This window comes from Trichomycterus rosablanca, unplaced genomic scaffold (assembly GCF_030014385.1).
Source record: "Trichomycterus rosablanca isolate fTriRos1 unplaced genomic scaffold, fTriRos1.hap1 scaffold_285, whole genome shotgun sequence".
Taxonomy (NCBI): Eukaryota; Metazoa; Chordata; class Actinopteri; order Siluriformes; family Trichomycteridae; genus Trichomycterus; species Trichomycterus rosablanca.
In genome coordinates, this window is record NW_026947113.1 from 11302 (window position 1) to 28938 (window position 17637).

The following is a 17637-nucleotide window of genomic DNA, read 5'->3' on the forward strand; positions in this document are numbered from 1 at the left end:
TGGGCCGATTTTCTTTCTAAATTAGTCTTATCAACTAAAAAAGCTTTAATTGTTGGTGACTTTAATATTCATTATGAGGATAAGTGTAATCCACTCAAAATTGCGTTTGATTCTATTTTAGAATCTTTAGGCATTACCCAAAATGTAACAGGAAACACTCACCGCTGTAAACATACCTTAGATTTAATACTTACTTATGGTATGAACCTAGACAACCTGGTAATTGTGCCACAGAATGACTTAATTTCTGATCACTCCCTACTAATTTATGAAGTGTCCCTGTCCAATAATATACAGCAACCACATCGTTTTAAATGTAAGCGCACTATTACATCTGCAACTACAGCAGCGTTCATAAACTGCCTACCAGAATTACCAAATATACCAGCATCAGAACCTAAAGAACTAGATCAGGCAACTCAACACCTAGAGACCGTACTGCGCACAACCTTAGATAACGTAGCCCCACTCAAAACTAAACTGATTAGGGAGAAAAAACTTGCTCCATGGTACAATGACCACACATGCGCACTTAAACAAGCAGCACGGAAATTAGAACGCAAGTGGCGTCACACTACACTGGAAGTGTATAAGATAGCTTGGAAAGATGCTCTAACTGAGTATAAACATGCCCTTATAAAAGCTAAATCTTCATATTTTTCATCCCTAATAGAGAAAAATAAGAACAATCCTAGATTCCTTTTCGAGACAGTGTCCAAATTAACTAAAAACGTCAATGAAACTGAATCTAATATACCACCCGACTGTACCAGCGATGATTTTTTAAAATTCTTTAATGACAAGAAAAAATACGACTTCAGAGTCAGAGTGTGTCACTTCCCAATGTTAAGTATGGACTCACTCTGAGCAGCATTGGTGAGAATAGAGACGATAATAGTAACGAGTTAATCCAACTAAGTTCCTTTAATCCAATCTCCCAAAATGAACTAATTGTGTTGATTAAATCATAAAAGTCCTCATCGTGTATACTCGATCCTGTTCCAACTTGTTTACTTAAAGATTTACTCCCAGCTATTGTAGATCCCCTGCTTACATTAATCAATGCATCCCTTAGCCTTGGGTACGTACCTAAATTGTTTAAAAGTGCCGTTATTAAACCCTTGATTAAAAAACCTAATCTTGATCCACATGTTCTAGCTAATTATAGGCCAATTTCAAATCTTCCTTTTGTCTCTAAGATATTAGAAAAAGTAGTTTCCAAACAGTTATGCTCTTATTTGAATGAAATTGTATTCATGAAAAATTTCAATCAGGATTTAGACCCAACCATAGTACCGAAACCGCATTAATTAGAGTAGTTAACGAGTTGTTAATGTCTTCTGATAATGGATGTGTCTCTTTTCTTGTTCTATTAGATCTTAGCGCAGCGTTTGATACGGTCGATCATGACATTTTACTGGAGAGGCTAGAAAATACAGTTGGTGTTAAAGGACTCGCACTCTCTTGGTTCAAATCATATTTGACTGACCGCTCTCAATTTTTTTATATAAATAATAAATGCTCGGAAACTACAAAAGTAAAGTGTGGTGTTCCACATGGGTCGGTACTGGGACCGCTATTATTTACACTCTATATGCTTCCACTAGGTGAAATTATTCATAAACATGGCATAAATTTTCACTGCTATGCAGATGACACACAGCTGTATATATCAGCCAAACCAAATGATACCGACACAATCAGTAAGATAGAAGATTGTGTAAACGACATAAAAAACTGGATGTCAGGTAATTTTCTTTTACTTAATTCAAAAAGTTGTCTAACCTGGTGCTAAACCTAAACACGTTCTCTGTTACTCCCAGCCCAGATGTAAAACACTTAGGTGTCACAATAGAATCTGATCCAAGATGGCGGCGCGTTAACACGCAGCGGCCGCTCTGGGGTCGAAAAACGGTGTTTTTTGTTGTTTTTCAGAAAAGTTTGTAAGTTTTGTTTAGGACAGTTTTGTTTATAAACGTATGGAAACCACTTTTGACTCAGTTTACAACCGCCATACACTGCTACAATTGAGAAAACAGTCAGAAACCAACCTGCAGGATGATCTGCTGCGAACTCTGCATGAACTCTGCCTACTTCGCGAACCAGGCCTGCAGTCCTCGGAGTTACCTGAAGTAGGTGACCGGGGGAGGGGGCGCCGCAAGCGGTGCTCGAGGAAGCAGAAGCGTGGAAAGCGAGCCGGGGTCCGTGCTAGGCTAAAAGCTAACCCAAGCCGGCCGGCTCTACCATCGTTATTCCTCGCAAATGCATGCTCTCTGGAGAATAAACTGGACTGTATCAGACTTCAGCGAACTACCCAATGTGAGTACAGGGACTGTTGTGTTTTAATTTTCACTGAAACATGGCTCAGCGACAACATTCCAGACAGTGCCGTTCAGCTAGACGGGCTAGCATCGTATCGCGCCGATAGAAATGCAGCTTATTGTGGCGTACTGTTCTCCGATGGTGGAATTTGCTATTGTTAGATGCAAACCTTTTTATTTACCACGGGAATTCACCAGCGTGCTTATTGTCGCGGTGTATCTTCCGCCCAGCGCGAACGCGAAGGAAGCATTGAGCGAACTTTACAGAGCCATCAGCGAACTGCAGACCATTCATCCAGACGGACTGTTTATTATCGCTGGGGATTTTAATCATGCAAATCTCAAGTCTGTTCTCCCTAAATTCCATCAGCATGTGGACTTTGCTACAAGGGGAGCGAACACGCTGGATAATGTTTACACTAACATTGCCGGTGCGTACCGGGCGGAGCCCCGCCCCCACCTCGGATACTCAGACCACATCTCTGTAATGCTAATTCCAGCATACAGAGCACTCGTCAGGCACTCCAGACCTGTACAGAAACAGGTGAAAACCTGGCCAGAAGGATCCATCTCTGCTCTTCAGGACTGTTTTGAGTGCACTGACTGGGACATGTTTAGGGAGGCTGCAACATACGGCGATTACACTGATCTAGAGGAGTACACGACTTCAGTGACCTGCTACATCAGCAAATGCATTGAGGACGTCACTACCACTAGAACCATCACTTCCAGACCCAACCAGAACTCCAGACTCCAGAGGTGCGTGCACTGCTGAGGGCCCGAGACTCCGCTTTTAAAGCAGGTGACCAGCCGGCTCTGAGAACAGCGAGAGCCAGACCTGTCTGGGCAATCCGAGAAGCAAAGCGCGCACACAGCCAGAACATCCACAGCCACTTCCAGAACAGCGGTGACACACGGCGCTTGTGGCAGGGCATCCAGGCCATCACCAACTACAGGACGACTCCACCCGTCTGTGACAGTGATGCCTCCCTTCCAGATGCGCTGAATGACTTCTACGCTCAGTTCGAGGCGCAGAACAACATGTTGGCGAGGAAGATGATCCCACCTTGTGACGACCAGGTGCTTCGTCTCACCACAACGGACGTGAGGAGAACTCTGCACAGAGTCAACCCACGGAAGGCTTCTGGACCAGACAACATTCCTGGCCGAGTGCTCAAAGGATGTGCAGACCAGCTGGCAGATGTATTCACTGACATCTTCAACATCTCCCTGAGCAGCGCCATCGTTCCAACGTGCCTCAAGACGACCACCATCTTACCCGTGCCAAAGAAGTCATCTGTGTCATGCTTCAACGACTATCGTCCCGTAGCACTCATGCCTATCATCATGAAGTGCTTCGAAAAAACTAATAATGAGGCATATTAAGACCCTATTGCCTCCCACCATGGACCCACTGCAGTTTGCGTACCGTCCTAACCGCTCAACGGACGACGCCATATCCACTACACTTCACCTGGCCTCTACACACCTGGACAGAAAGAACACTTACGTCAGGATGCTGTTCATAGACTTTAGCTCAGCATTCAACACCATCATTCCTCAGCATCTAATTGGAAAGCTGAGCACGCTGGGCCTGAACACCTCTCTCTGCAACTGGATCCTGGATTTCTTGACTGAGAGACCTCAGTACGTCCGGATCGGTAAGAACACCTCCAGCACCACCACACTGAGCACCGGCGCTCCCCAAGGCTGTGTGCTCAGTCCACTGCTGTTTACTCTGCTTACGCACGACTGTACAGCAATGCACAGCTCGAATTCCATCGTTAAGTTTGCAGACGACACAACTGTGGTGGGACTCATCAGCAACAACGATGAGTCAGCGTACAGAGAAGAGATACAACATCTAACGGACTGGTGCCAAGTCAACAACCTGTCTCTGAACGTGGATAAAACCAAAGAGATGGTCATTGACTTTAGAAAGACACTAAGGGACCACTCCCCACTGCACATCGACGGCTCATCTGTTGAGATCATCAAGAGCACCAAATTTCTCGGTGTTCATCTGGAGGAGAATCTCACCTGGACCCTCAACACCAGTTCCATCACCAAGAAAGCCCAGCAGCGTCTCTACTTTTTGAGAAGACTGAGGAAAGCTCATCTGCCAACCCCCATTCTCACCACGTTCTACAGAGGAACAATCGAGATCATCCTGAGCGGCTGCATCACTGTCTGGTTCGGAAATTGTACTACGTCAGACCGCAGGACTCTCCAGCGAGTAGTGAGGACAGCTGAAAAGATCATCAGGGTCGCTCTTCCATCTCTCACGGACATTTTTAACACCCGCTGCATCCGCAAAGCTCTCAGCATTGTGGACGATCCAACCCATCCATCACATGGACTTTTTACTCTGCTCCCATCTGGGAGACGATACCGCAGCATCTGGACTAACACAACCAGACTGTGTAACAGTTTTATCCCACAAGCAATCAGACTCCTCAACTCAGTACTATAACAATTTCCTCCGGAAATTTTCTGCTGCCACACACTGAACTGTATTGACTATGTTACTTGCATTTCTTTAAACACCTCCTGGAACTGCACAAGTTTTTTTTAATCTCTGCACCTTACACCTTACTTACCTTATTACTAGACTGTTTTTACCTGTTTACTCAGATATTGAAAAGTCTTTTTGTATTTTTGCACCTTATTTACTTTTTAAGCACCTTATCTCCATTGCCACTTTTACGCTGCTAATGTACAACATGTCACTACCTCATGAACCATTGTACCATCTATTCACCATCATGTACAAACACTTGTCTTTACTCCTGTCTTCTAATTACTTGTTTAGATTAGGGATAATTAGGAATATCTTTTGTAGTTATTTATTATAGAATTTTTTGTATTTATTGTTGTATCTGCACTGTTTTGTATTGTCTTGCACTTTTTGTACCATGTTACACCGTGATCCTAGAGGAACGCTGTTTCGGTTCAATATGTACTTGTATTTAGGGCTGGGCGATTTTCACGATTAATTCGGTTAATTCGCATGAACGTTTTCACCCGATGTTAGAATATGACAATCGCGATTGTTTACATACTTTATATTTTAATTAAAATACCAACATGTCACGAAGCAGAAACTGACCAGACGCTCTTGGAATATAAATCAGGGAAAGTTTAATATAAAAAGGGCGAAAACAGTGTGCAAAACCAGGAAGAGTCCAAAACCAGCGAAACCCAAAACAGTAAACGGAAGACAACAAGGATTATACACGGTAACGGTTAGATTTAGAAATAAGGAGCGCAAACACGATCGGCAAAACGAGACACAAACAGAAGAGTTTAATTAAGATTCACTGAATGAAACACCGCTGAACTGAATCAAAATACGGAGCCGTCGAGTGCGTACTTTTTAAAGTAGATTTTACAGCCTGTAATTTTACTTTTACTTAAGTAAGTTTTGTACTAAGAATTGTAATTTGCTACATTTTAAATCACATCCGTTACTGAGTAAAAAAATCGCGTCTGGGAAACTGCTGCAGTGAATTCTGCGATAGGGAGTCGGATCATTTGTCTCGCAATCGGTTCCTTTATTTTGACTTAAAGGGCCGTTCAATAGAATCGAATCATTCTACGACACATAATAGTGGTTAATACAGTTTGAAAGTTTTATGGGACTAAAATGACACATTACACATCCTTAAAATGTTTAAAATATTGTATCCACCCCCCAAATCACAAGAGGACAAAATCAAAGCTGAGCTGAGTGATCACTTGATGCCCCCCCAGTGTAGATACTGATACAGACTCTGTAAAGAACTTTTTGTAGCTTTTTTTCCTAATGTAAGGAGGTTCTGCTGAACATTATTTAAAATAAAAGTTGTTTGTGAGCTATTCTTAGATATAGATAGATAAGGATATAGATAATTTAGATCTATTTTGTTTTAATTATTGTTAATTATTGTGATATCGTTATTGTTATAAAGTTTGAGTCCCTTTAAAGGATAATTATAGGTGGTGCTGTTACTATTTTTGCACTTCTGCAGCCTTTAATTACAATGCAAAAAAAGAAATTTGAGTCTTATTTTAATTGCATTATACAAAAACAACAAAAAAATCGAAATCGTAATCGACAATCGGGTATAATTTTAAAATAATCGAGATTTTTTTTCTTTTTGCAAAATCGCCCAGCCCTACTTGTATGTAGCTGAAATGACAATAAAACCTCTCTGACTCTGAAAAACTTCTGGGTTAGATTATTGTAATGCTCTTCTAACTGGATGCTCTGGTAGATCCATAAACAAACTCCAGTTAGTTCAAAATGCAGCAGCTCGAGTGCTAACTAGAACTAGAAAATTTTATCATATTACATTTATTTTATCCTGTTCTATCATCTCTACATTGGCTGCCAGTTAAATTCAGCATTGATTAAAAAATAATTTTACTAACCTATAAAGCGCTACATGGTCTGGCTCCACAGTATCTGAGTGAGCTTATTGATCACTACAACCCAGCACGTCCACTTCACTCACAAGATGCAGGGTTACTTATAGTTCCTAGATTTAAAAAGACCACGGCTGGTGGAAGAGCATTTTCTTACAAAGCTCCACAACTCTGGAATAATCTTCCTGCCTCTGTTCGGGATTCGGACACAGTCTCAATGTTTAAGTCTAGACTGAAAACATTTATTTTTTCAGGCTTTTGATTAGTATAGACAAAGGCGCAGGGCTTGGGGGTTCTTGGTCATAGAAACTTGTGGTGATCCTTGACTTGTGTGTCGTCCTGCCTCTCTTGTCCGATCACTCAGGTTTGATGACGGTGGGGAGATGGGTGCTGATGTCCTTTGAAAGCCTTCATGACCTTGTTACCTGCTCGCTCTCCCTTTTAGTTATGATGTAATAATTAGGGCTGTTGGAGTCAAAAACTCTCTGTAAAACTGTATTACTCAACTAGCATTGTACATTATTAACTACATTCTTTGTTGTTTTACCCCAAGGGCATTCTGATGGAAACCGGTTTACCTGCCGAGGTTAAGGATTAAAGTCGAGACTGCCGTGATGACGACACTGCTCCTGCCGGATGTGACGGATCTGGAGTAATTTGCACCAAGAATGACAAGCAATCACTACAGACTTTATTGAAGACTAGACCGAATAATAACTCTATTATCATTATTTATTTATTTTGTTATTTATCTATTTATTTCCAGTTATAACTTTTAGATAATTTAATTCTGTGTTTGTATGCTTTGTGTAAATCGTGTATTTATTTAAATTATCCTCCAGGCCACCCAAGAAGGACGAGCCCTGCTGAGTCTGGTTCCTCTCAAGGTTTCTTCCTGTAATTTTCAGGGAGTTTTTCCTTGCCACAGTCGCCCTCGGCTTGCTCAACAGGGGTTTTTGTATCTGTTGGTCCTGGATTTTGATTTTGTAAAGTTGCTTTGAGACAATGTCTATTGTAAAAAACGCTATATAAATAAAGTTGACTTGACAAGCCTCAGAAATTTTTATGAGACAAAGATGAACCTTTACCAATGTGATGGAAAGGCTAAAGTTTGGAGAAATAAAGGATCTGCTCATGATCCCAAACATACAAGCTCATCTGTGAAACACAGTGGAGGTAATGTCATGGCTTGGGCTTGCATGTCTTCTTCATTGATGATGTCACGCATGATGGCAGCAGAACAATGAACTCAGAAGTCTACAGAAACATTTTGTCTGTTAATTTAAAGAAAGATGCAACCAAACTGATTGGAGGATCCTTCATCATGCAGCAAGATAATGACCCAAAACAAACTGCCAAAACTACAAAGGAGTTCATCAGGGGCAAGAAGTGGAAGGTTTTGGACTGGCCTAGTCAATCTCCAGACTTAAACCCTATAGAGCATGCATTTTACCTGCTAAAGAGGAGACTGAAGGGAGTAACCCCCCAAAACAAACACCAACTGAAAGAGGCTGCAGTAAAAGCCTGGAAAAACATCACAAAAGAAGAATGCAAAAGTTTAGTGATGTCAATGGGTCAGAGGCTTGATGCAGTTATTGCAAGAAAAGGATTTGCAACTAAATATTAAGTCTTATTCACTTTAATCTGTTTTAAGTTGATGTTACTTTTGCTCACAAGAAAAATGGGTGGGTTCAGACAAAAGGTGCTATCTTCTGAACTGTGTATCAGATCCAGATGTAAATACCTGGAAATAAAAGCTGAAATGTTGATCTTTTGTCTCATATTCATCTTTTAATGTCAAACCCAAATGTTTTCAGTCTACAGCAAAAATAAAGGGATTGGCCTCACTGTTCCAATACTTTTGGAGGGGACTGTATAAACACAGACATAAAGCTTAATTGATTCACTCCCTGAACAAACAAATGCAAGTAAACAATAAACATCAAACATGAACAACGATGTGGTTTCAAGGTTGGGGTCTTCAACAAACGACCCTGTACTAGGCTAGAAAGAATATCTAGCTGTGAGGGAAGGTCTCTCCAACCCACTGTGGCATCCAGAAAAAAGAAAAACCGACAAGTCTCTGTCCACCATACAGAGAAAATTTCAGTGTGTGTTCCTCCCGTGTATATTTTACTGTCATTAAGGGAAACAATAGTAAAAAATGTATACTGAACTGAAGAATCACAGCGCATTATATATTTCCAAGTAAGGAAAATAGCGTCTTTTAAATAAAGTTACATTTAACTTATATACATTTCTAAGCTTATTCCAACCTTATTACTCTCCTGAAGGGGGCAGGGGCTGTCTTCTAAACGCAAGTAGCCTCTCTTGGATATTTTGTCCTCGCTCTTCACGTGCTCGCTGCTGTTTCCTCCCTCCCACCGTCTCCCACATTGAGCGAGAGAACTGTTCAGCCAGGGACTCTTCTGATGTGGTCACGTTGATAGGGAAGCCTCTGTCTCTCATATCGTCAGTCGCCTCCTCCACTGTGTGGTACAGCTGCGTCTCATCCTCGTAGAACGTAGAACACGTAGTTTAGCAGGGAACAGTGTTTGGTAACGGAGTATTTTCATCGGAGTATACTCAGGGTATTCTTTACGTTTCTGTAGTACTGCTGGAGGGTAGACCTGATCGAAATATATAGGCCTCCCATTCAAATTCACCCTTTCTGTCCCCACGCCTTGCGAAGAAGCTCTTCTTTAGTTTTGTATCTGAGGAATTGAATTATTATCGACCGTGGCTAGTCATCGTTACTCTCGGGGGTCTCGGGGCGAGTGTGCGGTGTACTCTCTCAATATCCAGCTGAGTGGTCGCGGGGAGCTCGAACGTTTCCCGAAGTAACTTAATAATAAACTTAATAAATTCCACCATAATTGTCACTTCCGCTCCCTCTGGGACATTATATACAGTGGGGCCAAAAAGTATTTAGTCAGCCACTGATTGTGCAGGTTCTCCTACTTAGAAAGATGAGAGAGGTCTGTAATTTTCATCATAGGTACACTTCAACTATGAGAGACAAAATGAGAAAAAAAATACAGGAAATCACATTGTAGGATTTTTAAAGAATTTATTTGTAAATTATGGTGAAAAATAAGTATTTGGTCACCCACAAACAAGCAAGATTTCTGGCTCTCACAGACCTGTAACTTCTTCTTTAAGAAGCTCTTCTGTCCTCCACTCGTTACCTTATTAATGGCACCTGTTTGACCTCGTTTTCTGTATAAAAGACACCTGTCCACAGCCTCAAACAGTCAGACTTCAAACTCAACCATGGCCAAGACCAAAGAGCTGTCGAAGGACACCAGGAAGAAAATTGTAGACCTGCACCAGGCTGGGAAGAGTGAATCTACAATAGGCAAGCAAGTCGGTGTGAATAAATCAACTGTGGGAGCAATTGTAAGAAAATGGAAGACATACAAGACCATTGATAATCTCCCTCGATCTGGGGCTCATCCCGTGGGGTCAAAATGATCATGAGAATGGTGAGCAAAAATGCCAGAACTACACGGAGGGACCTGATGAATGACCTGCAGAGAGCTGGGACCAAAGTAACAAAGGCTACCATCAGTAACACACTACGCCGAGAGGGACTCAAATCCTGCAGTGCCAGGCGTGTCCCCCTGCTTAAGCCAGTACATGTCCAGGCCCGTCTGAAGTTTGCCAGAGAGCATATGGATGATCCAGAAGAGGATTGGGAGAATATCATGTGGTCAGATGAAACCAAAATGGAACTTTTTGTAAAAACTCAACTCGTCGTGTTTGGAGGAAGAAGAATGCTGAGTTGCATCCCATACCTACTGTGAAGCATGGGGGTGGAAACATCATGCTTTGGGGCTGTTTTTCTGCAAAGGGGACAGGACGACTGATCCGTGTTAAGGGAAGAATGAACGGGGCCATGTATCGTGAGATTTTAAGCCAAAACCTCCTTCCATCAGTGAGAGCATTGAAGATGGAACGTGGCTGGGTCTTCCAGCATGACAGTGATCCCAAACACACTGCTCGGGCAACGAAGGAGTGGCTCCGTAAAAAGCATTTCAAGGTCCTGGAGTGGCCTAGCCAGTCTCCAGACCTCAACCCCATAGAAAATTTGTGGAGGGAGTTGAAAGTCCGTGTTGCCCAGCGACAGCCCCAAAACATCACTGCTCTAGAGGAGATCTGCATGGAGGAATGGTCCAAAATAGCAGCTACAGTGTGTGCAAACCTGGTGAAGACTTACAGGAAACGTTTGGCCTTTGTCATTGCCAACAAAGGTTATGTTACAAAGTATTGAGTTGAACTTTTGTTATTGACCAAATACTTATTTTCCCCCATAATTTACAAATAAATTCTTTAAAAATCCTACAATGTGATTTCCTGGATTTTTTTTTCTCATTTTGTCTCTCATAGTTGAAGTGTAGCTATGATGAAAATTACAGACCTCTCTCATCTTTCTAAGTAGGAGAACCTGCACAATCATTGGCTGACTAAATACTTTTTGGCCCCACTGTATCCGTAACTTCTCTCTCCAGGATCTCCCTTCCTGATCGATTAGTTTGTTCTTTTGTTGAGTCACTATTTTTATCAGCTTGCCTACTACCTGCTCCATATTTTGGTCTTCTCAATTCGTGTCTCTGCTTCTGCTATTTTATGACTGATGAGAGCAAGCTCAGATTTAATATCCCATAACTGCTGTTTTGCGTCTTTGTGAAAGTCTCGTATTTTTTCTAGCACTCTCACTAAACTTGCTGTTTCATGTGATCGAGCCTTAGCATTAGCTTCTTCATTATGTGCATGGGTAGATCAGCTGTTTTCTGCATTTTCATTGCTTGGGGATTTTTCAGCGGTGTTTTTTTTTTGTTCATGTCCTTTTTTCCATTCCTGCCCCGCTCTGTGTTATCGAGTATAGGTTCATTTAGATGGTTTCGATGGGAGCAAGTATTCTAGGCTGCCATTCGGGTAGACGACGTAACGGAGTATCTTAATATTTTAATGTTATTTTGACTCAAAAACAAGTGAGGCAATCCCAGAATTCATTGCGCCATCTCGTGTCTCACAGAAAAATAAGCATGGCTGACAATGTAGACAAAGGAATGGAGTTATTTTCAAACTTTATTGATTATTATTACAATCATTATTGATTTTTAACTTGTACCAAGGGGAGATGGTCTATTGACATGTTAGCATGCTGTGCTACCTCAATCCATTGGTTTTAACAGCAAGATGCTAAATGCTAAACATGAAACCCGATGGAATCGCTGTATAAGTATTGCGTTCGAATAACCTGACCTGGTTTTCGAACACACTGACAGTGTTACAAGCACAATAACACATCAAACACTTTATAACTTGGAATCCTCTGTGGTTTTTCTCTTCAGTGTGAACACGCTGGTGAATTTCTGTGTCAGTCTTCTTATTTTTTGAGCCAAAACATGTAAAACACGTGTGTTCACTTCACGAGTCAGTGTGCTGATGTTAATTAAAACTCTTTCCACACAATTAGCACTGATACAGTTTCTCTCCAGTGTGAATGCGCTGGTGTTTTTTAAGATAACTCTGATGAATAAAACTCTTCCCACACTGTGAGCACTGATACGGTTTCTCTCCCATGTGAATGCGCTGGTGTTTTTTAAAAGTACTCTGATGATTAAAACTCTTTTCACACTGTGAGCACTGATACGGTTTCACTCCAGTGTGAATGCGCTGGTGAATTTTGAGCTCACTCTGTCGATTAAAACTCTTCCCACACTGTGAGCACTGATACGGTTTCTCTCCAGTGTGAATGCGCTGGTGAATTTTAAGATAACTCTGATGATTAAAACTCTTCCCACACTGTGCGCAGTGATACGGTTTCTCTCCAGTGTGAATGCGCTGGTGATTTTTTAGATCATTCTGCTGATTAAAACTCTTCCCACACTGTGAGCACTGATACGGTTTCTCTCCAGTGTGAATGCGCTGGTGAATTTTGAGATGAGTCTGTTGATTAAAACTCTTCCCACACTGTGAGCACTGATATGGTTTCTCTCCAGTGTGAATGCGCTGGTGTAGTTTGAGATTACTCTGTCGATTAAAACTTTTCCCACACTGTGAGCACTGATACGGTTTCTCTCCACTGTGAATGCGCTGGTGTAATTTAAGAGCACTGGGATAACTAAAGCTCTTCCCACACTGTGAGCACTGATATGGTTTTTCTCCAGTGTGAATGCGCTGGTGTATTTTAAGAGCACTGGGAGAACGAAAGCTCTTCCCACACTGTGAGCAGATGTTCCTTCTGTTCTGTTCTCTGGTGAGAGAGCTGTTAATGCTGACAGCACCAGAGGACGTCTGCTGATCACTGGAGCTTCTGGTGGGCGTCAGATCCTCATGTTCAGTCTTAATCTTCACCAGGGTCTCATATTTGACACTGTGGGGGGTCTTGATGTGTTTGTGGAGATGATTTTGGGTTGTACAGGAACGTGGACTCGAGGAGCAGCAGAAATCCTTGTTCAATCCTGAAGAAGAGAAACACAAGCTGCTCTTGTAACACCATCAATTACAAACATCACAATAAACACAGAGCAGATCAAATGATTTTCAAAGCTAAAAGTGAAGAGGAGCAAAGACACGGTACTGAGTGAGTATAGAGTGAGATAAAGAGTAAATAACCTCAGCACTTTTACTTTCAATATAGCAACAGAACATATTCACTCTTTTACACGCCTCAGTTATTTACTGGATTATATTATTAATATTATAAATATCATTATTATTATTATCATTACTGATGATAGAAACATTCTGACAGATGAACCATTAATAAATAAAACAGGTTTCATTGCTCAAGATTTGAAACATTCTTACTGAGATCATCTTCATCTTCAGGTTCCTCCTTCTTCTGAGGCAGGACACCTCCAAGTGATTGGTACACTGAGGAGAGGTGTCTATCAGAGGTGATGAGTTCCAGAGGGATTAATGATACTTCACCTGAAATGACATCAACATGTGAAGAAAGCTCAACAACTGGGACTAGTGTAGGGAGGCGTGTTGTTGTTGTTGTTTTAATGATATAATAAATCTTAGTTCCATTAAAAACTTGAGTCCAGACTGGAGTGAAGCAGCACTTCTCCACAGGACAGAACCATACAGGACAGAACGATGTGTTTCCACAGGAAAAAAAAGAGGTTCCAGACAGTGAACTAGCGGGACAATCTGGCACCACAGAATACTGGGTTTTTCAGCCTGAACCGTGACGTCTGTCAGTGGGCGTGTCATGTTGTACAGCATAGCGCGTTAGCAACAATGGCGTCCACTGGTGTCTCGTATGGAGCTTAATGCTGCATTTTTATCTTTGAAACTTCACCTGATTAAATGTTTAGCCAGTTTACAGCTGACATTTTTAAAGTGCATTTAAAAATGTGAACTGTGTGATATAACGAGATAAAAGTGACCTGGACAGAACAAAACACGCTTAACATGAATAATAAAGTGTGAAGCTTTTTCATCTCCCCAAGCTGCATAAACACACGTGAAGTAAATCCAGTTAAACACAGATACATGTGGTATTTTAGAGTAGATTTGATGGTTATTTCACACAGATGGATGTTCGTGTTGTGGAACTTCAATGATGTTGTATCGCTCAAGTCGAGTAAACCGGCTATCTGCGCCGAGAGTCGCGGTAAAAGCAAAGCGTAAAACGCTTCTCACGTCAATGAAATAAAGAAAACAACAACTGAGACAAACACGTCACGTCTTCCCATCACCAATCGTTAGATCGATGCTTTTTACATAAAAACTAACATCAATAACAGCAGCACAAATGCTCGCACATTATCCACACACTCCGCCATGATATTAGTACTCTTAACTCTTAGTAAGTAACGCCCACCGATGATGACGGAGGCTTGGTTCTCAAAAACTGGTGGAACAGAACACCAAGGTTCAGAGAAACCCAAACAGAACCGGTTCAGGAACCATGGGTTTTTTTTGGTGGAAAAGGGGTAAATTGTTCCATATGTACTTACAGCAGAAATCTTCATCTTCAGATCCTTCATCTTTTATATCCATGGGGGCGATGTGTCCCACTTCTGCTGACTGCATTATTAAAGATCTAACATAAAGACACACACACATGGATGAATGGATGGATAGATGGAAGGACAGACAGACAGAGCAGCACATATTTACACATTTCAACAGCTCACAAAATATTTACATATAATTGCTGTCTGTTTTTATTCATGGATCTGTGGCCAGTGATAGCTCAGTGGTTAAGGTACTGGACTAGTAAACAGAAGGTTGCCGGTTCAAGCCCCGCCACCACCAAGTTGCCACTGTTGGGTCCCTGAGCAAGGCCCTTAACCCTCAATTGCTCATTGTGTTCCGCTCACTGTGTAAGTCGCTTTGGATAAAAGCGTCTGCTAAATGCTGAAAATGTAAAATGTAAATGGATCTGAAAATGTGACGATCTGGTTGGTCATTACAAAAGCAAAATCAAAATAAAGAAACTGTAAAATCACTTGTAAACAAAGATAGAAGAACTAAATGTTTTTTTATGGAAAACAACCTTAAATCGAAGCTAAATGAACTTTATGTTTGTACAGATCAGTAAGAGAGAATCATCATATGTGTCATAAAGTTAACAAGAGCCAATGTGTGTCTCATATGAGAGACGTCGTCCCACCTGCCATCATGTTGTTATTGTCACATGGGTTGAGGTGTGAATGGGGGTTAAACTGCTTCATATGTGGTTAATAATCGCTGTTGTAAGTCACCACCTTTGTTTAAAGATGATCATTCCAGACACAGATGGCCTCCTTTAGTCCTCTTTTAAATCTGCCTTCTATGTCCAAAATGTGAACATCTGTATGCTAAAAGGAGTGATCCTTCTCCTCCAGGTACAGATGTAGAGCTGAGTATTGTGCTGATGAGATGAATCTGCTATATTGTAGCATGAACTGTGGAGTGATTTAGTCTCTCCTATGTAAAGGTGTGATCACTCCTCACTGCATTGTACATCACACACAACACTGCTCACTTTGTGCTGGAACATTTTGTACTTGGGATGAACCAGTTTCTCTTCTAAGAGTTTTGATGGAGACTCAAGACTATCAGGACCTGAATGACTGAAAACCTACACAGACATGTAAAAAACTGCTAAAAATAAAAAGATAAACATCAGTAAACAAAGCGAAAATAAACTTGACGTGTTTCGAGCTATAAAACCTGTAAGCTGTGAAAGAAAAATAGATGATTTATCTATACAACTGTAAAAAACATAAACAAAGCTAAAATAACGTTTATCTTTACCTTCATCTAAAACTTTTAATATAATCAATAAACTCTGAATCAGTCGAATCATTTAGCTGAATCGGTTCAGTTTCATCGGTTCATTAGTACTGAATCATGTGATGCTAACAGTTAGCGGAGTAGCAGTTTGTGTTTAAATTAAAAAAATAAAGAGTTCGAGCTACTTAAATCATCAAAGTCATTTACTATCGTTATTATCAATAATAATGTAGTTAACTGAATTGTAATAAACACATTAACAACTATTTTACTTACTGATTCACTTCAGTACAAACGTGTTGCTGCTTCTGCTTCTTCTTCTTGTTTGAACTGAGCTGGTTAATCTACAGCGTTTAGGTTTATTCTCCCCCTACTGGACGGAAGTGAAACATCAGCACCACATTCATTCAATAACGACTCGAACCGCAGTTCATTAGCAATCTAGGCAATAAATTCATTTTAATGGATTCAATCCTTGAGCCGAAACTAATCAAAAGAATTAGTTTACATCTTGTAACGTCCTCCGTAATTCTTCTTTCGTTTATAGGCTGATAGTTATATTCTAGCAGTGGTGTATAGTAACGAGGTAATAATACTTCGTTACAGTACTTAAGTAGTTTTTTGAAGTACTTGTACTTTACTGGAGTATAAAAATTTTCGGCAACTTTCACTTTTACTCCACTACATCTTCTAAAGTAATTGTGTACTTTTACTCTGTTACATTCGCTGTATGTAAATTGGTTCCTCGTTACTACAGAATGAAGGTAAATGATGTGAGATGTGTGACGGACTGCAGCTGGTTCGGTGAATCTGCGCCTGTAAGTTAGACGGTGGTTAAACACATTAATGCGCATGTGCAAACGTTTTTTTTGTTGTTTAACACGTGCCATTCAGGGAGTAGATACAGCCCAAAAACGATGATTTAAATACAGCTTATTTTACTCAAATATTTTGATTTAAAATAATGGTTGAACAGATCATTAAAGGGATAAAAGTGCCACACGTTTTGTTAAACTCTCTTGAGTTTTGCTTTAGATTAATTATGCCAAAATTATTTTTTTGTTATTGAAATATACTACCCAAATAAAAAAATGGGACAGTATAGAAAATGCAAATAAAATAGATGCAGTGTTTCTTACATTTACATCGACTCACATTCTAAAAACGTTGGAACAGGAACATTTAGGGCTAGTAATAATTAAAAAAAAAACAACTAAGTAATGTCATGATTTCAAACAGGTGATATCAACAGTTGATTATGATCATTAATTGGCACAAATCATGTTCAGATGAAAGGAAGAAAACAGGTTCATTGTTGTTATCTGACCCTGCGCTCTGACCCCAGCTTCCAAACAAGGTGGGATATGTGAAGAAAGAATTCCATTGTGCTGTATATGTATATGTGACAAAGTATATCTTCTTCTTCTGAGAGTTTTGTAAGGTCTTTTGGAATGTTAATACCAAAGTATTTAAAATATTCTGTATGCCATGTCAGGGGGTATCTATTTTTAATCACTCCTGGTGGGTTATAGTTGAATGAAAGAGTTTTATTTGCATTAATCTTATAACCAGATAGTCGATATATTGTTCAAATGTCTGCATCAGATGGGGTAATGAGTGAGTTGGTTGCTCTAGGAAAATTAGAATGTCATCGGCGTAACAGGCC

The 17637-nt window shown here is 40.6% G+C and overlaps 1 protein-coding gene across 1 annotated transcript; it reads right to left on the reverse strand.

Annotated features, from left to right (window-relative positions):
• Positions 1–11808: 11808 nt before the first annotated feature.
• Positions 11809–16290, reverse strand: LOC134307517 (zinc finger protein 135-like). The gene is made up of 4 exons (XM_062990493.1): positions 16248–16290; positions 14708–14793; positions 13548–13670; positions 11809–13198 (listed from the first exon to the last, which is right to left on the reverse strand). Exons 2-4 carry the CDS (start codon positions 14781–14783, stop codon positions 12207–12209), a joined length of 1191 nt encoding a protein of 396 aa, XP_062846563.1. The 5' UTR covers positions 14784–14793; positions 16248–16290; the 3' UTR covers positions 11809–12206.
• Positions 16291–17637: the final 1347 nt, after the last annotated feature.